The following is a 27,455-nucleotide window of genomic DNA, read 5'->3' on the forward strand; positions in this document are numbered from 1 at the left end:
GAAATTGTAATAAAAAGATAAGAGCAATAATGACATATGTAATTTTTAAATGATGTTCTAGATATTCAAAATATTCAATATATTGAGAAAATAGATAAGGGATTTCGGATATGTCTCTAGATCTAGCAACAGCGAAAATGTATTCTAATATAAAAATGCAGATTTCTGCACAGAAAATTATTAAATAAATAAAATTAAATAAAAGCACAAGCATTAAAAATAATAAAGAAGCCGTAAGCAATATATATAACGAGAAGAAGAATTGCTAGAACGTCTAAACCAACCATGTAGGTGGTATTGTTAAGCAGGAATGAAAAGGGCAAAACGGTAAGAAGAAGTAAGGATATATAACAAATGCAGACAATTGCTTTTAAAGTAAAATACAAACCATCCACAGGCGGTTCGACCTGCCGTTTGTGGGGTATGTAAATGTATGAAAGGAATTGGAAGAAGATAATTGTTATATAATGGAAAGATTACAACAACGGTATTGTAAGGTTACAGAATGTAGATATTGAAGTATAAGTGCAGAAGTAAGAAAATTTCTTTGGTAGAAATTCTTCCGTTACTTAGACTATTGGTAGTCTAGAACGATAAGATTTTCTACGCTATAAGAACTAGAAAAGGTTTTGAAAGATCTTGAAAATATGGGACAAGATCTTTACAGGGATCAGAAACTTACTAGGTATGGAAAGTTATATAAAGGTTTTGAGATGAATGATCTCTTATTCCTTCGAAGAAGGTTTGGAGAGAATTAGAAATACTGGAGATGGTTTTTTGAGAAAAGGCCCGAAGAGGTTCTAAAGGGATTCCGAAAGGTGTGCTCTTCAAATGAGTGAGGTCCGATTTTATAAGCAATCTGAGTTCCTATAGAAATAGTTCACGGGTAGTACTGTATCAAATAGTAGAAGTGCACAGTGTTTACAGTGAACAGTATTCTGACATAATTATGAAAGTTTTGAAAAAGGAAAAGACTGGCAGGCTCCTTTCGGCTTAGAAATGATGAAAATGGTAGGAGTCTTTCGGCACCGGATATCATGGTTTGGACAAATCTTCTGCCTCTTCGTCTTCTTCTTCCTGTTCTGCTACGTCTCCACATTGGATTCTTGGGAGGATTCTATAGCAGCCATCTTCATTGGAATTCCCACTGTGATGAGAGTGAGAAGATCCAAAGTCTTCAATTTCAGAAAGAGCCTGCTTCAATATTCCGTCTAGTTGCTGGTGTGATTGAGCTGAGGCTAATTTAGAAAGAACGAAACCTTTGTCATGCAGGAAAGGGGTGATTTCCCCAGGAGGAGGAGGACAACCGGGAGGAGATTGTCTAGCAATGAGCCATTTGTTGACGGCATTCATAGAAACTCTATCAAAGAATTTGAAACCATCCCACCATTTGACTTTGAATCGTCGTATTAAAATAGGGATGCCTGTTACGGGTGCTTTCCTATAATCAAGAGTCCATCCAAGAACCCAAGATACTCCGAAGAAGTAGAAAAAGAGCATGAGTCTAGGAAAGATTTCTTCAAAGGGGTGTGGATTGAATTTGCTGAGGAAGAGTTCGTAACTGGGTTGAACTCTAGTATGAAGGATTTCATCAGTGGGTCCGAGTTGTTCCCACCATTTAAAGAACCAATAAGGGATTCCTTTGATATCAAGATTTTCAAAGTAGAAAAGCCAAGTATGGGAGTTATTGGGATTTTGTCTCCAGAAGGTACTCCACCATGCTTGTCGGTAGTCAAAATATGAAAAGGATGATCTGTATGGAAGGGAGTCAGCCATTTTGACATTAAATTTTCTCATAGCCAGTGGACTGGATTTCCAGTCTCGAGGGTGGATGACCTTGTGTAATATGGCTTTAGAGTAATTTATATGTCCTTTGTCTGAGAAATGTTTAAAAGAGACAGATTCTGTTTCTGTCAAAATTCTCTCATAAAATTCAACAGTTTTGTAAATGTCATAAGGAGTATATAATTTTTTTTTCTGAAAACATGTTTTTGGCAAAGACATAAAGGTTTTCATCATAAAAACCGTTTTCAATATTACAATTGTTATCATAATTTGTTTTAGGAAAAAATTTTGATTTAGGTTCAGGAGGGGTTGTCTGAGTAGGTTGAATAACCACCTCACTAGAAATTCTTTTTCCCATTTGCTTTTGATTAGCAATGGGAGAAGGGTCAGGACTTACTAGTGCTATTGATGGTTGTGTCTGACTATTGAAGGCCTTTTGGAGGAGCTGTAAAGCTTCTTCATGAGAAATTTTAGTAATATAAAAAGGGGGTCTTAATGATAATTCAAGATCTGGTTTAGCCTGGGTAGAAATTATAGTGGTATTTAAAGGTAGTTGCCTGCAGCCAGGTTCTTATGTTGGTTAAGCCAGGAGATGAGGATTTTTTCTCTGAGGATGCTTCGGCAATTTCTTTGCCTTTATCTCTTCTTGTTGGTTTGTTGGGTGGCTTGGGAGGCATTTTCCCTGTAAAAATTCTCGTGTGAGAAAATCTGAGAGAGAATTTGAAGAACCATTTATAAATTCTATATCAAAATCAAAGACAGATAAAATGGCTTGCCATCTGGCGAAAATCTGTTTGGAAGCAATATTTTGAACGTCTTTCTGCAAAACATCTTTTGCAGATTTGCAATCAATTCGTAATAAGAATTTTTGATTCAAAAGATCTCCTTGAAATTTAGAAATAGAAAGTACAATAGCAAGAATTTCTTTCTTAATGGTGGAGTAATTCTTTTGACAATCATTCTAGTGCTTGGAGACAAATTGAACAATTTGTTCTTTATTGTCTTTGGATTGTTTAAGAATTCCTCCATATCCAATATCAGAAGCATCAGTTTCAACAATTTTGAAGGCAAAAGGATCAGCAAGATGTAAACAAGGAATTTCCTTGACAGTCCGCTTGATCTGTTTTACAATATCAGTATGAATCTGAGTCCATGGTGGAGGATCTTTCTTGAGCCTCTGATGGAGTGGTTTGCAAATTATATTGATGCGAGGGAAGAATTCAATAATATAATTTAAACTTCCTAGAAATCTTTGCAATTGATTTTTGTCTCTGATTTCATCAGGAAATTTTTCAGAAAATGTTATTGATCTTTCAATAGGTATGATAGTTCCATGATGAATGTAGTGTCCTAGAAAACGGATTTTTGTTTTAAAAAGGGATATTTTAGTAGGTGAAACTACTAAACCATTCTTTTTCACAATATTAATAAAATGACTAATGTGTCTAAAATGTTTTTCTATGGATGTAGAAAATATTAGAACATCATCTATGTAGACTATAATGTAATCAGTACAATGGTTAAAAATATCATTCATAATCCTTTGGAATTCAGAAGGGGCATTTTTCAAACTAAAAGGCATGACATTCCATTCATATTGGCCAAAAGGAACGGTAAAAGCTGTTTTGTACCTATCCTTTTCGCTAATTTGAATTTGCCAGAAGCCCGACTTCATATCAAAATTTGAAAAGATTTTTGCATCATAAAGTCTATTTAACAAATCCTTTTTGTTAGGAATTGGATATCTTATCCATTTTAAAGCTGTATTCAAAGGTTTATAATTTATTACCAATCTTGGAACTCCTCTTTCTAGTTCAGCATTTTTGTTGACATAGAAAGCAGAGCAATTCCAAGGTGATTGGCTTTTCCTAATAAGCTTTTTCTCAAAAAGTTCCTATATTTCTTTTTGACAAAAATTTAGAACTTCGTGATTCATTTGAGAAGGTCTAGCTTTAGTAGGAATGTCTTTTTCTAAAAAACCTGGTTCATATGGCAGGTCAACTATGTGACACTTACGCGACCAGAAAGTATTGGGAATATTAGAACATATGGAATCTTTGATTTGATTTTCAAGATTAGAAATCTTTTTCTGAAGACTTGTTTCAGAAAGATTTTTGTCAATCCTTTTGTATTCAAGATCTTCTTTAAGAAACTGAAGACGAGTCTCTTTGTCTTGGATTATACAATTAATCTCAGAGATGGAATGTTCTTGAAGAGTATTCAAATTTCTGGTTTGGGGTTTTGAAATGAAATTAAAATATATTCTTTTGCCTAAGGTTTCTGTTTCGATTCCCTTTTCAGAAACTTTAAACGGCTGGAGTAAATTGATAAAAGGTGATCCTAAAATAACATTTTGTTTGATATTTCTAACAAGAAGAAATGGAGTTCTCACAATTTCAGCTTCAGGAATCTTGTAATTTATAATTAGCTTATCTCCGGATGCTAATTTGAGAGATTGGGAAGTTTTCTCAAAATATTTGGTTGGTATATGACCTTCCTTTATACAATTAAGGTCTGCACCAGTATCAAAAAGGGCCGTTGTTTCTAAAACAATTTCATTTTGGATTCTTATGGAAATATTGATAATCCATTTTTTGGTAGTTATTTCAGAAAGCATCAAAAGGAAGTTTGTATAAGAAGAAGAAGTGAGTTGAGGAACATTATTTTCTTCAAAATCTTCTTCCTTTTGTTTGCCTTTTAAATTTTTCATTTTAATAACTAAAATGTCTTTTTGCATAATTATCTGGGTAGCTTTGAGATTTTGTATTTCTTCTTTTTGTTTATTGATTTCGTGAGTAAGATCACTTATAGAAATGGGTTTGAAACTAGTATTCTTAGCCTTGCCAAGAATAGTAGAAATATTATAAGGATTGTCAGTTTGGAGAGTAGATTTAGAAATTGGCTTGGGGTTTTGGAAACTATTCAAATATTTTATTTTTGTTTCAGGATCAGTGATCTGATCAATCGTTTGCAAAAGAATTTCTTCTTCTTTTGTCAAAACATTTATTTCAAAACTGGTAACGTCTTCACCTTCACTATCTGAAGTTGATGATGAAGAGGTTTCTAAATCACAAATCTGCAATCCCTTTTCAAAGCTAGACTCATCAGAAGAACTACTGTCAGCTTCAGCCATTAATTGGTTGAGCTGATTGATAGTTTCTTCATCTAGATCTAACTCATTAATCTTTTTACTAATTTTACAAAATCGAGAAATGTGGCCTTTCTTACCACAATTATAGCAAGTGATATTTTTAAAATTTCTTTTAGGTTTTTTGGTTTTATCAAAACTATCATTTTCTTTCCTTTTAGAATGCTTTTTATCAAATTTCTTCTTGTAAGGTTTCTTATAAAATTTCTTTTGATCCTTTTGTTTAGAAAGACATTTTCCTGAACATTTGGGTTTTTCAAAAGATTCAAAAGATGGATCATATTGGGCACAAAAATCTCCTAATCCTTTTTTAGAAAGTTTTTGTTCTTTCTTGATTTGTTTTTGGAGACGAATATTAGCGCACAATTGTGTTCCTATTTTATAAACATAAGAGGTTAGTTCTCCATAAGAAAGATGGTCATATGGAATTTGATTTCCATATTCTTCTCTTATCTTACCACGAACTTGTTCCCCTATGAGTTTTGGTAAATCAGCAAGAAATTTTTCTTTCCAAAAAGACTGGTTGCAGTCTGCCCTTTAGAAAACTCTTTGCAAAAATATTTCTTTATATTCTCGGAATTCTCCTAAAGACCTACATTTCATATTGGATAAAAGATCTTGGTTTTTATCAAGGATATGAGAAGAATCTCCTAGAAAATGTTGGGATATAGAGAATATCAAAGTATTAACAGCATCTTGGATGGGTTGATTATCTTCGTCAAGAATATTTTGACCAAAAGGGTCGAGTTTATAGGCATTTAAAATTTTAGATCTTTTTTCTTCATTCAGGTAGTTATCCCACCATCCTTTGAGTTGGCCTATAAATCCGGCTATTAAAAGATATGCAACAGAGTGATTGGAAGTGTCAGGAATGGTTTTATAAGTGTTAGCAAGCATAACCATTTGGGTTAAAATGTTTATGAGGTTTTGCTCAGAAACACCATCTATGTTCCATTCATAAATAACATCAAAAGAATATTTATTTTGTACTTTTGAAAACGTTTCTTCTGTAAGAATATCGGGAGGAGTGGCACGAGAATAATATAATTTTTGGGGATCCTTCAGGTGATACGATTTACCTCAGGAATGGATTCAGTATCAGATTTATCCAAAAGATTGATCTGATTGGAAGGTTCAATATGATCAGGAGTATCTTTGACACTCAAGTTCTGTATTAAAGGAGTATCCAAAATTATAGGATTTTTAGGAATTAAAACTGCTTTTCCTTTAAGGAGTTTTTTCCTATCTTCCAAGGCTTTAGCAAATTCAAGACTGGGATTTTTTGGAATCTCAAAATTTTTAAAAAGAGGGGGTTTTAGGTCTCTTTTTGAAGTGGATATTGAAAAAGATGGAAAACTATTTTGGACAGAAATTTCTATCCGGTCTAACTGTTTTCCAATAGTATGTAAATGTTGATTTGAAAAATTATTTTGTTCAACAATTTTTTTGATTCCTATGCCATCTATTTTAGAGGCAGTTTTGAAAGGAGAAGCTATTATTTCAGTTTCTCGATGTTCAATTTTGATTTTTCTAAGAGGAGGATGACTAGACTCGATGATGTGACCATCGTCTAATTTCCACTTATAAAATTGATCCAAAACAAAAACCTGTTTTTCTTTTAGGAATATGTTTTCAAACCAATCAAAAAAGAATACTTCGATTTCATGTTGGTACATGTAATCATAATATTCTCTTTTGATTTCAAATGCTTGTTTTTGAAAATTAGCAAAGAACCATTCTCTGATATGTTTATTTTCAAGAGAATTGAATTCTTTATTCAAAATGATCCTGTTAGGTTCAAATGCTAATTCTAGAACATTGATCTCAGGATCTTCCATTTCAGAAGGAGTTGGATCAGGGAAATCAGGAATATTTTGGTAAACTGGTCTGGAAATTCCAGATCTATTATCAATACCACTGATGTTTGGAAGAGGAGGAGCACTTGCAGATGCTTCTTCAGGATTATTCAAAGGGATACTCAAAGGAATATTAGGAATAGTATCTACTGACCTTCGAGAAGAAGTGGAATGCCAAGAAGGAATTGACCTAATATCACAAAATCTCCTAGGAATATCAACAGATCTTCTGGAGAATTGAATAGTTACTCTTCCTTCAGGATGTTGAATAATATTGGTAGGATCAGAATTATGAACGATTGGCTGGGGAATCCTGTTTTCTAATTCCCATTGATCAAGAAGGGTTATTTGATTCCAAGGAATGGTCCTAGGAATGGTAACATTTGCCTTTGAAATATCTCTTTGTAATAGAAGGGTTTCTCTATTGGAATTTAATTTAAAAGCTTTGCTACCGAAAGCAGAATTCATCACTTTGTAATAGACTCTGTAAATGAGGGCTATTGGAATAGAACCTTCAGCTATGGAATAATTGTGGGTCTTTATTTGAAGGGTGAGAGATTTTAAAATGTTTTTATCTTTAAGGGAAATGGTAAGACCGGGATGACTATCAAAATGAATAGGTCCACTGCATAGACTTGTTTCTACGGCTCCAAGAATGGATTCATCATATTTTAAAAGTCTTGCATCTCTCAAAACAAGAAGCAAGGAAGTATCTAATCCTTCTTTGGTAAGGGGTTTTGCGCCGACTTGTACCAAACCTATATGCATGTAATTCCATTTCTGGGAATGTTTCTTTATGGAATCCTTATTTAAAAGTTGTATTGAAGCAAAAGAATTAGAAAGTGGTACATCTCTTTCTTCAGTAACAATGACATAGTCATTATTTCCGAAGAATCTAAACTTCTCTGGCCAGCCCAACCCCGAAACGGCACCGTTTTGGATGTTTTTCATTGGGGCATTTGATCGAACATGTGGTGTGCGTAATTCCGTGTTAAACGTTTTCGAGGCCACCGGTTTGGGCTCGTCGTCGACGACCTTCCGGCGACTATCTCACCATTCCGATTGCACTATTATAATGTTCATATGTTCTATTTTTAATCTAGCCTACTCAGAACACCGGCGGAAGTCCGCCGGCCGGCGAAAAATCGGTAAAAAAAAAACTAATTCGCAACTGTTCTAAACTAACTAACCTAACCTTCAGATCATCACACAGAACGCCCTAGCCATTTCTAGCGTTCATTCATCATTCAAAACATTCACAAGGAATCAGAGACACTAACTTGATCAGCCATCGACCGTTGGTAATGCTCCGGCGGGTGGAAAATGCTCTGGCGAGATTCAATCAATGGTGACTGATTCGGTTTTGTTGATTCAATGACACAAAATGCAATCAAACAACATAAATATGCTCAGAAACGTATTCTAAACCTCCGGAAAATCAAAATCTCAAAGAAAATTGCATGAACATGCATTTTAAAGTGAAAATGCTTTTCTAGAATTATGAAAAAAAATGATCACGAGCGATGTTTACCTTCTTCGTTCGATGATCAGAAGAAATTGTCGAACTAATCCGCGCCTATAGGGTTGTTCCTTGACACTTGAACTTCCACATGGTGGTCTTGACCTCGCCGGAAGAGCTCTGGATTGACTGAAAAAGACTCGGTTTCAGACCTTCAGGACCAGCCGATCCGACTGGAACAATGGAGGGGAAGTTACAGCCAAACCTCGATTCGCCGGTGCTCCGCCGTCTAGGGCGGCGCCAGACGCTCAGGTGGGAACCTCAGACCCTCTTTCTCTAACTTTTCCTCTTTGGTTTCGCCCCTTTTCTCTCTTTCTCTCTCTCTGGCATTTCACTGAACACCCCCTCTCCTTCGTTTAGTTTTTTTTCGCTTTTTGTTCATTCATTTTTCCCGCCTCCACATCATTAGAACCAACTTCCGATCGGTTATAACCGATCTCCGACGACAGCTGGAGATTCTCCGGCTGTCGTTCAGGTCAAACACGTGTCTATTTGACCGGAGAAGATTGGCGAAGTGGCGGGCTTGAAACATTTTTTCCTGGGTTTAATGCGGTCTGGTGAGTCGGGCGAAGAAGGTGATCGACCCGGGTCGGGTCGGGTTGACCCGGTCGACCCGGGTTAGTCTAAATTCGCCGATTAAGTTCAATTTTGACCCAATTTTCAAAATTAAACCCCAAGATTGAATTCCTCATCACATTCCGAACCCAAATATGTGATTTCCCCCAATTTTTGTTATGATTGTGTCCAAGATTTTTACATTTTTGTATTCGGGTTAATAGGGTTTTGTTCAATTTGGTGTCCTAATGACTTGATTAGGAAAATTGATGCCAAAATTGAATTACCCACATCTGATTAAACCCTCGAAATGATGGTCTCATGGTTCGACAATTTCATATTGGGCACGATTCCCAATTTGGGCTCAAAATTCTTAATTTTCAATTAAATTTTGGGGTTTTCTGATTTCTATGAGAAATTGTGCAATTGGACCGACCATTATGTAATTCAAGGTCCCAGAATCATTTTTTGTGAAGACACTATGACTTAAAAATGACTAGAAAAAATTTAATTGCATTTTTGGTTCAATTCGGGTTTAATTTTGCCCAATTTTGGGAAAAATATACCCGATTGAGATTTTTCAAAATTGATGAATTATTAATGAAATTGGATTTAAAATAAGACTAATGACTATTTTTATGGAATTTTCTGATTCCATTTGCTATTTTTCTTGATTTTCTCATTTATTTTGACTAAAAGAAATTAAGGAAAAATGCAGGAAAATGATAAAAAAAATATTTTTTTTGGTTTAGAAATAGGTTTATAGGCTTGGCCAAGATTTCTAGTCCTAATTTTGAGATTTTTGAAAATATGAAAAAAATGAGTTAAAAATCAGGTGTCAAGAGCATTGTCACATAAGATTCTCAAAATTTTCGATGAGCTTATCATTTTGGATTTGCTCAACAATTTCTTGGGGATATTCTCAGTTTGGCCATTCTCGAAATCTTTCGATTTTGTATTTGTCTGGTTGGAATGGGAAAGAATGCCTGAGAATATACATGTTGATTTTTGTTGGTGCTTTTGGTCTGGAGAGAAAGTGTGCAAGCACATTCTTTTTTTCTGCAATGTGTTTGGTTTCAAATGAATACTTTGAAAACCATTTAGCCTATCGGAGCAGCTGAGGATGAGGAATCTGCTTCTGTTTAAATTTGGTCATCTTAGAAAAGGATGCCATGTCCAATTCCACTAGAAAATGATGGCCAATAAGATGGAACTCAAAGTTCTTAATTCCATTCTTAAGTGCCAAGATTTCCTTGAAAGTAAAATTAATGCATTTCTGCCTGGGAAAACTTGCTACTTTTGTAAGCATAAAGATGTCGCTTACCATCAAGTTCTTCGAATAGTATGGCTGCCCAATATTAATCGCCAACATCAGTATGCAGGATTCTCTTTCTTATAGATGAGATTTGTAATGGAGAAAGATCTTGCATTATTTCTTTCAGTTCTGCAACTGCTTTGGTTTGTGCCTTTCCCCATGGTTCATGATGTTTTTTTAACATCAACTGCAAAGGAAGTAACAACTTTGCAGTATTCGGAACAAAATCTCTAAGATAGTTAATTATCTCGAGAAATTGTTGAATTTGCTTAGTTATAAAATTCTTCTCAGGAAACTTTAGCAATTCCTTGGCAATATGTAGCCCTGGATAATATGTGCCTTTATTAAGGTGCATACCTAGGAATTTGACTTTCGTCTGGGCAATGATCATCTTCTTTGAGAAAGCATAATGCCATACTTCTTTACAATTTCGGTGAACTGCTCAAGAAGTTGGTAGTGGGATTCTTCATTTGGACTGTAAAGTAATATGTCATCAATGTAAACAGCAGCACTAGACAGAATTGGCTGCAAGATGCGACACATGGCCTTCTGAATAAGGAATGAGCAAATTTGAGGCCAAACGGAGGGACTTTCCACTGGAAATGCTGGTTTGGGATGTAGAATCCTGTTTTGGGTCTATTATCAAGATGGATGCCAAGTTGCCAAAAACCCAATTTTGAGATCAAATTTGGAGTAAATTTGGGCTTTGGTGATTGTCGCAAAAAGGGAATTTCGAGAAGGCAAGGGGAATTTATCATCTTGGAGGAAGAGGTTAATAGGCTAGTAATTGATGACTAGTCGCATTTTACCTCTATTTTGCTCAGCTTGTTTGTTAACATATAATGCTTCGCAGACCCATTGGGAACTCGAAGTTTCAATGAGTTCTTGTTGCAATAATTCTAAGCACTCCTTTTGAGCAAGAGCTAAATGCTCTAGATTCATTCCTGAATGACTTGCCTTAGTAGGATTTATATCCTCATTTTTTTTTAAAGGGAGTCGGACATAAAATTCTAGATTTTTCCATAAAGGATGGGAACATTTCTTGGAGAACTCCTGTCACGCCCCGACCCTTGAGCGCGTTAACATCCCACCAATGATTGTGTAATTGTAATGCCCCAGGACACATTGTCGACCCAACTGTTAACATCGCTCAAATGAACTCATGCGGAAGCGAACTAAATCATCCAATCAACAATCGATAAAACGGGATAGCAAGGAAAACATTTTATGAAGAAAACCAACGAAGCCATTTTTTAAACATAATGTTAACCCTAGGAAGATACATACGTACAAGCCTATCACGATGCTACTTCCTAAAGACCAAATATACAAAAAGGGATGCGAATGGTTGGGTTAACCTAGCTTCGCTATCAAAAAGGGGCGACAAAAAAGATGGGATATTCAAACCCATCATCAAACCCGGTGATACCCAGGCGGTGTCTTTGGATCCGACTCTATGCCATTTGGCTCAGATACTAAGGTAGCGAATGATAACCATTCTGTTCCGGAATGAGTTCTTGAAACAGAAATAGATTTTTCTATTTCTGGTTCCAGGATGAGTTTCTGAGGAAAAAAACCCGCTTGATAACGACCAAAAATTTCTATTTCTAGAACAGAAACCCGTTTGATAACAGTACAAAATTTCTATTTCCTAAAACAAAAACCCGTTTGATAAACAACAGAAAATTCTATTTTCAGGAACAGAAATCAATTTTTTTAGAAATGGAATAAAAATAATTCAAAAATTCAAAAAATTCATAAAAATCTAAAAAAAAATTCAGAAAATCCAAAAAAATTGAAAAATTCCAGAAAAAATCATCAAAATGTCGAGAAAATAAAAAAATTCAGATTTCAGGAAAATAGGAAATTTGTTGAATTTTTTCAAACAAAAATCAAGAAATAAAAAATTTCAAAACTTCACAGAATTGCTTAGAATACCTGTAGCCATCCACTTTGAGTAAAATTTAAATTTTCTGAGGTGCCCAAAAAAATAAAAAAATAAAAACAAAATAAAAAATTTCAAAATTTCACAAAATGGCTTAGAAATACCTGTGGCCACCCACTTTTTGAGTAAATTTTAATTTTTTTGAGAAGCCCAAAAAAAATTAAAAATTTCAAAACTTCACAGAATGGGTTAGAATACCCGTGGCCAACCATTTCGAGAGAAATTTAATTTTTTTGAGATTTCCAAAAAAAATGAAAAAATTAGAAATTTCAAAACTTCATAGAATGGCTTATAGAATACCTGTGGCCACCCACTTTGAGCGAAATTTAAATTTTTTTTAGGTGCCGAAAAAAAAATCAAAAAGTGAAAAATTTCAAAACTTCACAAAATGTCTTATAGAATACCTGTGGCCACCCGCTTTAAGCGAAATTTAAATTTTTGTAGGTGCCAAAAAAAATCAAAAAATAAAAAAATAAAAAATTTCAAAACTTCACAGAATGGCTTAGAATACCTGTGGCCACCCACTTTGAACGAAATTTAAATTTTTTTAGGTGCAAAAAAAAAATATAAAAAATCAAAATTTCAAAACTTCACATAATGGCTTAGAATACTTCTAGCCACTCACTTTGAGTGAAATTTAAAATTTTTGAGGTGCCCAAATGGTATTTTTGATTTTTTGATTTTTTAATTTTTATTTCGTCACCTAAAAAAACATTAAATTTCATTCAAAGTGGGTGGTCACAGGTATTCTAAGCCATTCTGCGAAGTTTTGAAATTTTTTATTTTTTTATTTTTTTTTCGGCAGCTAAAAAAATTTAAATTTTGCTCAAAGTGGGTGGCCGCATGTATTCTAAGCCATTCTATGAAGTTTTGAAATTTTTGATTTTTTTGATTTTTTTGGGGAATCTCAAAAAAATTAAATTTCTCTCGAAATGGGTGGCCACAAGTATTCTAAGCCATTCTGTGAAGTTTTGAAATTTTTCATTTTTTATTTTTTTTCGACACCTAAAAAAAATTAAATTTCGCTCAAAGCGAGTGGCCACAGGTATTCTAAGCCATTCTGTGAAGTTTTGAAATTAAATTTTATGTTGGATTCGTAACGTTACGTATGCCCACACACAAATTCCAATCAAATTAATGCAAATGGCCAAGCACTGGAACGGGTCTTCAGCATTCAACCACCATCGCTCTCGATATTTGCTCTCAATATTTGTGAGTATGCATTGTTCCTCTTAATATCCCAAATGCTTATGGAGAAAAGTAAACCAAGCACGTCACATTACAAGAGCCAATATAGGAGATCCCAAAATACCACGTCACAATACAAGAGCCAACATAAAAAAATCCTCAAATACAAAATAATGGAAATACATTAGAAAAGTCGGAAACACATTTTCATGGAATCTCCGCCATATTATTATCAATTGCCAATTGATTGGCAATTCTTTTCTTAAGCATGTTGATCTCGATATCCTCCTCAGTCGATGTATCGTCGATAACCTCATCTTGTGCACTTCCAAACGGGTACTCTGAATCACCATATTGGGAAAAGTTCTTATCCATCTTGTCTTGATCACGGATGTAATTATGAATAGCACAACATGCAATTATAATACATGACTGCTTTTGAATTGAAAATGAAGGCATATGTCTCAAAATGAAAAAGCGATTCTTTAACACCGCAAATGATCTCTCAATAACATTCCTTAGTGAAGAATGCCTATGGTTGAATAATTCTCTTGCTGTTGTTGCCTGCCTCACTCTACCCCTAAAATCATTAATATGATACCGTTCCCCTTTGAAAGGAGTCAAAAATCCCGGAGCTGCAGCATAACCAGAATCTACCACGTAGTATTTGCCTATCACAAGGTATTCATATATTGATCATGATTCGCAAATGCAATACAGTTATAAAGAAAATTATCCCATGAAAAACAAGCAAATACCTGGTGGAGGTCGAGGAAATTGTAAGCGATGTGTCTCGAGTGCTGCCGAGATCACCCGACAATCGTTGACAGAGCCTTCCCAACCAGCATACACAAATGTAAATTTCATATCAAATGAACAAACACACATCACATTCTGAGTGGTAATTCCTTTCCTGCCTCTAAATGGGATCTGTTTCGACACTGGTACAGAAGCATGAATGTGAGTGCCATCAATAGCGCCTATGTAGTCCTGTCATTTCAGCAAAGACTAGCATTATACAAGATTATCAACAAAATGTAAATGACGGTGTAAAGGAATGTATGAAAATCCTACCTTGAAGTAAGGGTTATATTTAGGATTGATAAGAATTTCTTCTGGGACAACATCAAATGAAGGTGGTACGATAATTTCTCTTGCCAGATTCAGAACTGCTTGCAACACTTTAGCAAAGTACTTGCTGATAGTTTGTCCCGAATGTTGGAATCTCTCACATAAATCTCTATTCGAGTTCTTGTGAGAAATCATAGATAAAAATATCCCAACTTGTTCGTCTACCCTAATATATCGACTATCTACCAACCAACCCCTTGCCTTCATTAAATCACAAAGGTTGAGAAAAACATGCATCTCCATTCGAAAAGCTTCATATACCCTATCTGAATGTCCATAAAGAATCTCTCTTATCCATTCAGGCCCTGACAATTTACTGTCCCTAATAGGTTCTCTCGTGTGCATAGACATGTTCAACGAAACAGTACCCATCTATGCTTTCAGTATATTAAGTTCAAAATCATTGAAGACCTGTTCAATTGGTTCAACTGATGCTATTGGACCATTATTGCTGCTACTTTCACCCCCCCATATTACTTATGCTCTCGTACGAAGAACACAAACACAACAAATAAGTCAGGAATCAACAATAGCCACAACGTCATCATAGTTCCATAATTAACAATAGCCACGTCATCATAGTTGCATAATTAAAAACAAACCAAAGTCATCATAGTTCCATAAATAAAAACAAACCAAAGTATCTCAAGGACACAAGTCATTAAGTGAAAATAAAGCAAACATGAAAAAGTCATCGTAGTTCTCAACATCTATTCAAAGAGATTCAAGAAGACCGCATCTCCTTTCAGGTAAAGATAGGACGAAACCCTCTCTCCAGTTGGCATTAAGGCATGCTTGGTTCATAGCTTTGTTGTAAAGATTCTACTTTAAGTCAGGCATGTCATTTAAGATGGCAACCACGGCTCCCATGGAGTAAGGGTTCTCAGGTGGGGGGGCATTGAGGTGACAGAGCCACTTGTTGATTGACCCGCCTTGGACTTGATCATATCTTGAATGGCTTTGCAGGTGCCAGCAATATCATATGTGCTACTCTTTCTCCTCATCTTGGAATTTGGAGTCCTATCCAACTTGTGATTCTCACGAACTTGCGTGGCACTCACGTCAGGTATGAAGACTCCATCACTAAGTTCGTTTGGATCACCTACCAAAGCAGCACCACCATTGTCACCACCACTACCATTGTCTTCCCCCTCCGACACCACCAAGTATTCTGCATTTCCTACTGCGTAATCCCCAGTAGCATATGTATCGCCAAACACGATACACAGATCGGGATATTGAGGAAACCCATCCTTTCGGAATTTAGCCCATTCGATGTTATCCTGCAATTTCAAAAATAGTGATATACGTCAGCAACATAATCGAAACATACATCCACAATAAGAACTAAATTACCCAAGTAAACTGATACCTTGATGTGATCATCCTATACACTTGGATCCTCCACAATAACCGTTTTGTTAACATGATCCCATCCAAATCCAGATTGTGAAAGAAGCTTCTTATAACTCCCATACTGTCTCCTCAATTTGTTTGTCCTGTTCTTCAACTGAACTATAGTAAACTGGAGTGTTGTTTGTTTATTGAACTCGTAACTATGTTATTCCACCCTACTTTGTTGTAGGTAGTAGTGGTGCGATTTCCTCTTTTTACCTCTTCTACCATTAAGCTTACAAGCAAATTGGTTAAAGGCTCAGTCCACTTTGCCACAAATGCCTCTTTTTGAGATGCCATTTACCCTTAACTGGTTGAACATCAAATGAAGCACATCATATGGTGTACCAATTCAAATGCAGAAGATTTGATGTAAAGAGCCATATCATCTACAATTTGAACCGTTCGATGTACATGTGCTTTAATGTTGAGTGTTCTGATAGATAATTAGCGCTAACTTTATTGTTTGAGAAATTCAGAAGAACTCAGCAGAAATGCAAATGATGTAGGAGTATACTGATATATTCAGGCAAAACTTCGTAAATGGAAAACGAAAAGGAAAGTAAAAAGCCACGCTTTATTTACTAAGAAGACCTGAGCAGCTAGAGTGTGAAGAAAAGTCCAGGTGGCCCTCATGAGTTCTCCTTTACTTACAGGTGCAGCAGCTTGTACGTGAAAAAAATATTTAGTTAGAGTTTCAAACAGGCAACTAATCTCGACGAACTCAAAACTGAAAGTACAGGACCGGAACAGAATGATAGGAAACCAGAAAACCAAATAGTGACCACTGTCAATGGTTTTCCACAAGAGCAACATGATTAGCATCATAATGATTGCCAGTAATGTCCAAAAGGGGGGAAGAAATAAAAATATTTGCACAAAGAAACCGGATAGTATATGAAAAGGGATAAGTATATAGCTCATTAATAACAATAATCACTGGAAAGAATTATCTTTAGACTTAAGGCCTATTTGTTTATGTTTTTTTAAAAGTAAGTAGCAACTTTTTATTTTCAAGCAAAAACGTAAATACTATACAAATTTTAAAGAAATTATAAATAATTATAAATAAATGTATGTGTCAGCATTTGTATATTGCAAAAGTTTCAAGGAGCCAAGATAAAGTCAAATTGCGTCCGCCGTAAGATTTAGATTAAGCAAATGGTAAAAAATATAAGCCTATCTAACCACACCCTTAAATAACTAGATGGCTCTCTAAAATACTGAAGATACATGTAAAATCTCTCTGGGTGAAAATATAGGCAATAGCCAAATTAAAGGGTCAAAGCTATCAGTTTTTGTATCTGATCAAGAAATGAAGTTTGCTTTTTTCCTCTCCCCTGTTGTGCTTAATTATAGTATGAAGCTACAGTTGCACTATCGCAGAAAAGTATAAGAGAGAAAATGGCATAATACTAGTCATCAATCATATTTCAGCATTCTTGAAATTCAGTAAGGTTCACATGCCATAAGAACAGCACCATATGAAAGTTACAGCGGCAAATAGAGTTCTGCAATGGCAGCTAGTAATAACTTCTGCACATAAAGCCAACTTTTTCTTCTTGTTTATATTTTCTATAAGATAAGTAAAACGGAATCCACCGGTAAAAGACTTGGATGTCCTTGTAAACGATGAAGCGTAGACAGCAAGTTGCTACTAGTGCAGCAACTGCAACAAAGGGGATAAACAAGAAAACCGATCGTTGAAAATCACACCAAATTTCAAAGGAAAACCAGCATTTAGGATTTGCAACGTCATCCGATCCATCCATGGGGCAAGACAGTTCAGAGAATTGCAACTAAATAATCGCAATTAGGCCCTATGTGTCTATTTATCCAATATCATGTCAAATAGCCCTCATGTTGTAGTTTAGTTGCCTGTTTCATGCATGCAAGTAGCAAAACAATAAGCTCCCATGAGTGTTTGTGATTATCACCAAACTGCCTCTGCCGCTGAACATGATCTGGGGGAGGCCGAGCGGCCTCGCCATGGCCGAAGGAAGAGATAACTCTAAAATATCGAATTTTTCATACAAAGTTCGCTTCGATCGCCTTGACTTGCGAACGCCCAACAGATCATGTTACACTCTAAAATCCCACGACAGCAATTCAATCAACTGAAAAAACAGGGGACACATGCAAAGCAATCACGACAGCATCAGCCCCCGAATCAAACACTAAAAACAACCGAATTTTCCCCAAACTTACCGAGGGAAAGCAACGGACGCCGAGACTCCTGGGAGGAGGGGTGATCTCGACAACCTTGTAGGGGTGGCGACTATCTCTTTCACGATCTTTCTTCCTGCAGGAGATATGAAGGCCCTGCGCGCGAGCAAAAACCCACAACGTACAAAGCCGGCGACTTTTCGAGACGTCAACCTCGTTTGCACGCACCCATTCCGTAAAAATTAAGGATTTCGAAATTCAACGAACAAAAAAAAAAGGGGGAAAAAACCTCCATGGAAATGGTGAAATGCCGGCGGTCGACCTCGCCGTCGCCCAGATCGTCGACCGGCGGCCATGGCGAGGTCGAAGCTGACCCCCCGATCACGGCGACTTCCAAATCCAGAAAAGAGAGAGATGAGAGGAGATCCAGCGCAGGATCAGAGCTTACGTGGAGCAGGAGAGAGCGAACGAGTGGCCCTGGCTTCCTCCGGCCGGAGCGAGCGAGCGAGCGGCCCTGGCTTCCTCTCGACGGCGACAGAGAGAGAGTACAGAGAGAGACGGGCTTCCAGATTAGAGAGATGAGTGGAGACGAGAGGAGACGAGAGACAGATGTGTTTTTTGAAGAGAACGAGTTCCTCAGAAATGATTCTGACTTTTGTTCAAGAAATGAAAAACCTACTTTTTTTTTTGTTCTGATTTCTGGTTCAGAATCGGTTCTGGAACAAAAACTTGTCCCAGAAATAGAAAAATGAAATTGCGTTACCAAACGGGTTTCTGGTCCAAAACTGATTTTGGGAACAAAAAACCAGTTCTGGACAGAACCAGAATGGTTATCATGCGGTACCTAAGTAATCCGAGTCAGACTCCGAATCTATAACGACCCCATCCGGAGGGTCGAGATCCATGGGACCCCACACCTCGTCTCCTATTCCACCATTAGGTGGTCCATCAAAACCCTTAATGGGTCCGAACAACCCATCTCCATCCCTCAGAAACCAAGCTACAAACTCATGAGGCTTCCACAATGCCAAGCCCTCATCCACCCAGATGGTGGTTGCGTGCTTCTGGTACGCCCTATTCGGTCCAACCGGATACTCAGATATGACTGTGCCCATATCCATGGGCACTCCAAAGCGTGTGGGCGGATGGTTCATACTCGGGGGTCTGAAAATATTTAACAAATAACAATGAAATAACTCAGCAAGTAAACTCCCTAAACCTTGCTTAGGAGAATACATTGCCTCTAGAATGCCCTAAATATGCAATCGCTCCCACGAGCACATAACAGAATTATAACAACACATATTATGGCACAAACATGCACACCAACAACTTAATAATCCAAATATGCTCAATCATCAACCTTAGGCACATAGTACTCATCGATGCAAATCGCACTCGTGATAATCCAGGTTATTAACGACCCCTCAGGTCACGGCACATCCCACGGATGACGGTCTTCCAGCATGCCAGGCATCGTCCCGCACCACCCCGGTGACGGCATTGTCTCACCAACCTCAATGACGGAATCCCATAAATGGGTTTGTCCTGAATCCGATTCGCGAACGATTTCATCTCACCCTGCCCCTACGACGGCATCCAATTATCAAAATTGGGCACGACCTTTAAGGCCACGGCACAACCCCAAGGGTTGGCGGTCTTCCGGTGAAACCGGGCATAAATGGAATTGTAGGTGACCATGCACACACAGCATTCACTCAAGTCTCAATTCTTATCTTTCTCAATTAGCCAATGCAAACATGATCCGTGCTCGTCCATCAAAATATCACGACTTTCATATGTAGAAATGCCATAAAAATAATCACACGTGATCGAACACATATAATTGAACTGTCAAACTTTGTACATTCTCGTTTTAAAGCATCCCTGCCCCATACGGCACATAAAACATGGCGACCAATCGCAGCTTCTCGTGAACTACCAAATTCATTCCCATAAGACCTTTCTTTGAAATTAGTCACCAAGGTTTGTAAATTTGGACAATCATTAACATGGCATAACAAGCTTCTAATTTCATAAAAACATGTACAAATTCAACCATATCACATGATAACTTATCGCCATATAAGACAAAAGTGCATGATAAGCTATCACCAACCTACATGATAAGCTATCACCAATCAAGATAAGCCATAGTCTAATCCACCTATTAATTACTCTAATCAGCCCCTAATCCTAATCTATTAACAACCTAATGCCCTAATCAAGGTTTAGAGATTTACTTACACTTAAGCCAAGCAAACTAAGCAACAAAAAGGGGCGATCACAGCAAGCGGCGAGCGGCGGCACAAGCGGCGATCACGCGTGCAAAGGCGGAGTGGCTCATAGCTACGGCAGCAACAAGTGCGGTGAAGGGGACTCACGGTTGAGGACAACCACGGTGATGGTGGCGTGAGGGTGGCAGTGATGGCTGGTGACCGAACCAAGGGACTGAAAGAGGGAAAGAAAAGCGGCGGTGATGATGGCGGTGACGGCGAATGGTGGTGGCGGTCACGGTGGTGGACGATGGCTAGTGGTGACTGGTCGGTAGCGTGATGGTGGTGATCGGTGAGGGTGGTGGCTGACCGAAACAAGAGGAGAGGAAGAGAGAGAGACCAAGAGTGTTCAAGCCAAAAGTGAGAGAAAGAAATTGGTCTAACAACACTTATCCATAATGGAAGGCTAGGATTGCATCTTGCTCAACAAGCCAAGATCCAAGGGTCAAGAATCAATCTTCCAAAACAAGCCACAAAAATATCTAGGGGGCAAAATTGTAAATGAGAAAAGATGAGAGAGGCAAATGGGTCATTTTGCACCCTTTGATAACCGGCCAATAATGGAGGGGCGAAAAGACCGAAATGCCCTTCCATTAAACAAAGAAATTCAAAAAAGACTTAGGGGTAAAAATGTCTTTTCTAAAACCATCCCGAATTTCACTTAATCCAAGAATTCCGAGCGAACTGACAAATAGATAGGCTTTGTAACACCCCCACCTGGGAGTTATTAATGCGACGTCCCGTGCATTATTATCTTTGACTAAGCACATGCGGAAGCAATTAATTCGGGACAATCATAATCAGAACAAACAACGGGGTTATGACAAGCATCATGAGCAAACCTTGTATTAATATGTAACATCCTTATCTTACCTTTGGAAACAAGGGAAAGCATAACATGCAAGACACATAATTGCCATTTTACTTAAACATATTTTACAAGCCCTTTTTCCACGGGCCACTCCTACGTACAAATCATATCACAAGCGAAGGCCGAGGTTAGTCCTAGCTCCTCTATGTCATCCTCCATCTTACGAACCTGAAAAGGAAAAACAACGGGGGATGAGTCAGGGAGACTCAATGAGTAAATTCACTAATACTCGTGCAGGATGATGCCTCGCCATCGTACTAACGTATACAAATACTTTCCCTGCCTTATATCGATGGCAAATCAATAGCAAAAACTTTTACCTTGCCCTTGCTATATTCACATGGAATATCCGGTCACATAAATTCGGCTTATCAATAAACACACATACCGCCACATATATATAATTCATTTATCGCATACCGGCACACATATAAGATTCATGTATTGTCATCCTGGCTCAACTAGGGCATCCAGCTTCATGCTAGGCATCCTAGCTCAACCAGGGCATCCTGGCTAAACTGAAGCATCCCGAGGCTAGCTCACTCGAGGCATCTAGGCTCAACCAAGGCATCTTAGCTCAACTAGGGCATCTCAGCATTAGTTTACCGAGGCATCCGGGCTCAACCCAGGCATTCTAACTCAACTAGGGCATCCCGGCACTAGTTTACCGAGGCATTGCCGTCAACGCTATGTGACGATGGTCTTCTTCTTTCATCTAATGATCACACATCATGGGTCACACAAGCCGATTTAATATCTTGATTTCATTAGTCCATGCAATCAAGCCCAAAGGCGTGCCGTGCTTGTGTAATCATGATATCTAGAATATTCACCTAACATGCGGGTCGCGGTTGAGGGCACGTGGTTCGGTCCACCATGCCGAGCGTCGGCTCGGAGCCGAACTTGGTCTAGATCTACACACCTCAATATAAACCCGCACCAAGCCAAACTCGTCCTATGACGCCACAACATGAGTACAAGACCATACGACACATCGTTTCGCGACTCGTACAAACAATAAGCACTCATGCGAACATCGAGCATTATAGACACGGTCACTACTCAAGCCAAACTCGTAACACCACATTCTATCTTCTTATAAATCAACAAGCATGGATGAGAACATCAAGCATGGTAACAAGCGATACGTGCAACATTGAGACAAACAACAACATGCAAGTCTAACAAATGCTCGGGTGAGAACTCAGGCTAACAACGCATCATAACTTCCTATCACGAGATTAGGGAATCCATTTACATGCCGCGTTCCAACCATATAACACACTCCCTATCCAAGTGTTAGGGAATTCACTCACCTATAATCACCTATAATCATAAGAAAACGTCTACGGCAGTTAGCAGCGGCAAATGGCGAGAGAGAGAGAAGTGTTTGGCGTGAGGGTGAGAGATGAGAGAGAGGCGTGAGAATGAGAAATGAGAGAGGAAGAGGAGGTGTGTGTGTGTTGTGAGGAAAAGAGAAGGGTGCCTCTATTTATAGGCCCATCTTCAACTTGTTCATCAAGTTTTTGCTCCCCAAGTTTTGACCAACTTGCTCACCAAATTCTTGCTTTCTAGAACCCTCTTTTGTCCTCCTTTTGTCCGTGAGCCCATAAGTTGGGCGTGGATGATAGTCTTGTTTTTGCCCATCATATGACCTCCAATAAAAGTGTAAAATATATCATTTGAAAGCTCAGAATGTACACATTAAATCACTAAAAGACATCAAGTCAAAATTCCAACGTTCTCATATAGAAAATGATGAATCTTCGAAATCTGGCAAAACCAGCAGTTTTTGCACTGTTCTAGAAATCGGGCTTAAAAACATAGTAAATGAACTCCGAAAATTCCCAAATTTTAATATGTCATAAACAAGACCTTAAAAAACATTTTCCAATGCAGAACAAGAAATCTGAATCGTTCTGTAAACATAAATTTTAATAGCTCAAACACATACTAAAAATAATTCGCTGGAACAGAATTCTTGCTTCTAAAATTAAGCTCTTTTCAGAATCCAAATCATCTCTAAAAATTCCTAAATTTATATATGTTATAGAGAAAGAAGTTCTAAACAAATTTTGGTGAAGGAAGTTTGTTCAGAATCGGCCCAGAAAAGTTTGTAGAAAATCGAGAAAGTGTGAACATCATAGAAATACCCATTTTGGGCAGTTTTACACGGTCCGAAATTAGGCTATCGTACTACTCATGGTAAGCCCTAAAATTTTGAAATTAAAGTATGTAAAACTTCAAGATGTTTGGATAAACTTTTCAGAAGGAAATGTTTGGAAATTCGAATCATAAAAGTCTCCACAAAAATAACAAAACGAAAGAGGTACAGAGGATCCAAATCTGGGTTTTCTAGAACAAGAGTAAAATTGGGTTCGTTTGGAAAACCACAAAACTTAAACCATAGCCATTTCCCAAGGACTTAAATTGAGGATGTTACAGGCTTAATGAGGCGACGTCTAATAATTTAGTCGTGGAACCCTTGAAAGTTTGATACCCAATTTTGAATTCTGATTCATGGCCAAAATCAATCAATTGCAACTTTAATGTATCTCAAACTAACGGACGACTTTTAGGAGTTACGCGTATTCGACCCGTGGTTGATTCAATATCAAGTCACGTTTAAGCTTACTCAAGCCATGGGTGACCTCGGTTGTCATGTATTTGCGAGGGTCAATCGCTAGTTCTGAAGTACACGATCGTTTGGAATTGATTTCGGGTCGTTCGCAATCCATACAATGGTCAAGCGGAACCCCCCGCGATTTAATTGTATACTATTGGCGAATCATTCCATAACCATCCCTTGATCGGTCTATAATGGCTCAATATTATCCCTCGTCAATCCTTATGATCGAATTGTCAATCCATGGTCGAGTTCTCAGGTCATGCGTACTTAATTCCTCAATAGCCTTTCCCTAATGGTTAGTTATTTCATGAGTGGTTAATTCAGAGCGAGATTTAACTAACAGTGCATCGATGAAATAATCATTTCATATATCCTGAAAAAGGGTCGAATTTCAGAATGTCACAACTCTTTTTGTTCCATGATGTTGTCAGATCACCTTAACCAAAGGGATTGTCTTGTTTCGCAACACTTGCTCTTTCCTATCCTCTATCCGCACCGGTCTTTCCACGTACGACACATTGTCGTCCATGTCTATTTCTTCATAATTCAGCATGTAGGTCGGATCAGGTTCATACTTCCTTAGCATGGACACATGAAAGACATTGTTCACTTGAGCCAGTTTCGGCGGCAAGGTTAAACGATAAGCTAAGATTCCAATTCGCTCCAAAATCTCAAACGGTCTAACATATCTTGAGCTTAGCTTTCCTTTCTTGTTGAAACGTTCCTCGCATAGGTGACACTTTGAGGAAGACGTGATCACTTACTTGAAATTCCAAAGGTTTACGTCGTTTGTCTGCATAGCTCTTCTGACGGCTCTGGGCGGTCTTAAGTCTTTCTCTAATGACATTAACTGCCTCAATGGATTGTTGTACTAACTCTGGACCCGTAATTCTCCTTTCACAAACCTCGTCCCAATATATCGGAGTTCCGCAAGCTCTACCGTATAACGCTTCAAATGGTGCCATCCTAATACTCTGTTGATAGTTATTATTATAAACAAACTCAACGAGATGCAATTATTCCTCCCCAACTGCCTTTGAAATCCAAAACGCAAGCTCGCAGCATGTCCTCGAGAGTTTGAATCGTTCTCTCATATTGATCATCTGTCTGCGGGTGATAAGCTGTGCTGTACTGCAGCGTTGTTCCCATAGCACCTTGAAGGCTTTTCCAAAATGTAGCGGTGAACTTGGGATCACGATCCGATGTGATCGTCACCGGTACTCCATGAAGACGAACTATATGGCGCACGTACAATTCCGCATATCTATCCATGGCGAAATCCTTTCGTACGGCGATGAAATGAGCCGACTTAGTCAGTCTATCAACTATGACCCAAATAGAGTCATTATCTCTCTAACTCCTTGGTAGACCTATCACGAAATCCATTGTGATGTGTTCCCATTTCCATTCTGAGATCTCGAGTGGTCGTAGCAATCCACTTGGCTTGCAATGTTGCGCTTTTACTTGTTGGCATGTCAAGTACTTGGCTACGTGTTTAGCTACATCCACTTTTATGCCATTCCACCAGTAATGTTGACGCAAGTTTTAATACATCTTAGTGCTACCTGAATAGATGCTATACTTGTTGCGATGTGCTTCTGACAGAATCTCGTCCTTGAGTCCTACATTGTCAGGTAGGCACAGTCTCTTGCGAAACCTCAACGTTCCATCCTCAATCACTTGGAAATCAGGCTTTCTGTTATCTGCATCTCTTTGCAGAATCTTCTGAATTGTAGGGTCTGTAGTTTGCAATGCCTTAATCCTAGCCTAAACCTCTGGCTCGATCCTTAAGGTAGCCAACAAACTTGAGAGGTAACCTACCTCAAACTTGAAATCCGAATCTCTTACTCCCTCAAGTAGAGTCCATTCATTAATCATCATTTTCGCGATGGTTGACTTTCGACTAAGCGCATCCGCTACCTTGTTAGTCTTTCTAGGGTGATATAGGATGTCGTAGTCGTAGTCCTTGAGAAGTTCCATCCATTGGCGCTGTCTCATGTTCAACTCCTTTTGGGAAAATAAATACTTCAGACTTATGATTTATGTAAATCTGAAACTTTTCTTCACACAAGTAGTGCCTCCAAATTTTTAGGGCAAAGATGATCGCCACTAATTCCAAATCAAGAGCATAGTAGTTTAACTCATGAGGTCTTAACTGTCGGGATGTGTATGCAACCACTCTTCCATATTGCATTAAAACGCATCCTAATCCCTTAAGCGACGCATCACTGTAAATCTTGTACCCTCCAGGACCAGATGATATCGTCAACACTATAGTGGTAGTCAACTTGTGCTTGAGTTCTTGGAAATTCCTCTCGCACTTATCCGTCCATTCAAACTTTATTTCCTTATTTAGTAGGCGCGTCAAAGGAGTAGCTATCGCGGAAAACCTTTCCACGAATCGTCTATAATAGCCTGCTAGGCCTAGGAAACTTCTGATCTCAGTCACTATTGTCGATCTCGGCCAGTTCGTGATTGCCTCAATCTTGGCCGGATCAACTGAGATTCCATCCTTAGAGATCACATGATCAAGAAACGCTACTTGATTGAGCTAGAACTCGCATTTACTAAACTTGACGTAAAGTGCGCGTTCTCTTAAGGTTAGCAACACTATCCTTAGATGTTGATGATGCTCTTCAGGATTCTTCGAGTACACCAGTATGTCGCCAATAAATACAATGACGAACTGATCTAGAAGCTCTTTGAATACTCGATTCATCAAATCCATGAAAGCAACTGGGTTATTAATTAGTCCAAACGGCATCAAGGTAAACTTGTAATGACCATATCGCGTACGGAATGCCGTTTTCGGTATATCCTCCTTCTTAATCCTTAAATGATGATAGCCCGTCCTTAGATCTATCTTGGATAATATCGAAGCCCCTTGTAGTTGATCAAACAAGTCATCCATCCTTGGCAACGGATACTTGTTCTTGATGGTCACTTGATTCAACTGCCGATAGTTGATGCACAAACGCAACGAACCATCTTTCTTCCTTACGAATAACACCGGCGCTCCCCAAGGCGATGCACTAGGGTGAATAAACCATTTATCTAACAACTCTTGCATCTGTACCTTTAATTCTGATAACGCCATTCTGTAGGGTGCCCTAGAAATTGGCTCCGTCCTAGGGACCAACTCAATCACAAACTCTACTTCTCTTTCAAGTGGCAATCCTGACAATTCCTTAGGAAAGTTATTGGGAAAATCGCATACCACGGCTATGTCCTCTAGCCTCAGTTTTTCCATCAACAAGTTGACCACAATCACTAGGTAACCTTGGCATCCTTCATCCAACAGCTTAGTTACCTCAAGCGACGAAATCGAAAGGATCGAGGTTTCTCCTCTGTTTTCCATAAATTCATATTTAGAATGACCAATCGGATTAAATTAGATCATATCCATCACACTCTTTGCTTCACGAGCCAATCCATCCCGATGATGACATTAAAGTCATACATCGCCAAGACCACTAAATCAATCATTTCTTCCCTACCACCAACAACTATCCTACAACCTGGGCATCCTATCGAAACTAACACTTCATTCTTTAGGGGGGTGGCAACACAAAGAATCACTTCCAAAGGTTTCGATTTAATCACGGTTAACTTGACAAACTGCTCAGACTCAAACAAATGCATAAGCAGCATGATCACATAAAGAGATCGACACAAA

General features: G+C 38.1%; 1 protein-coding gene and 1 pseudogene across 1 annotated transcript; both read right to left on the minus strand.

Moving 5' to 3' along the window:
• Positions 1 to 1,035: 1,035 nt before the first annotated feature.
• On the minus strand, positions 1,036 to 14,814 carry LOC115682628 (uncharacterized). The gene is made up of 4 exons (XM_030606909.2): positions 14,386 to 14,814; positions 14,070 to 14,301; positions 13,913 to 13,982; positions 1,036 to 1,360 (listed from the first exon to the last, which is right to left on the minus strand). The coding sequence occupies exons 1-4, from the start codon at positions 14,812 to 14,814 to the stop codon at positions 1,036 to 1,038; spliced, it is 1,056 nt and encodes a 351-aa protein (XP_030462769.2).
• A 327-nt stretch (positions 14,815 to 15,141) lies between these two features.
• Positions 15,142 to 16,389, minus strand: LOC115682629 (uncharacterized; annotated as a pseudogene).
• Between the last annotated feature and the right edge of the window lie 11,066 nt (positions 16,390 to 27,455).

Source organism: Syzygium oleosum, unplaced genomic scaffold (genome assembly GCF_021117445.2).
Source record: "Syzygium oleosum isolate NSW1041296 unplaced genomic scaffold, Sole_v2.1 Sole_v2.26, whole genome shotgun sequence".
Classification (NCBI taxonomy): domain Eukaryota; kingdom Viridiplantae; phylum Streptophyta; class Magnoliopsida; order Myrtales; family Myrtaceae; genus Syzygium; species Syzygium oleosum.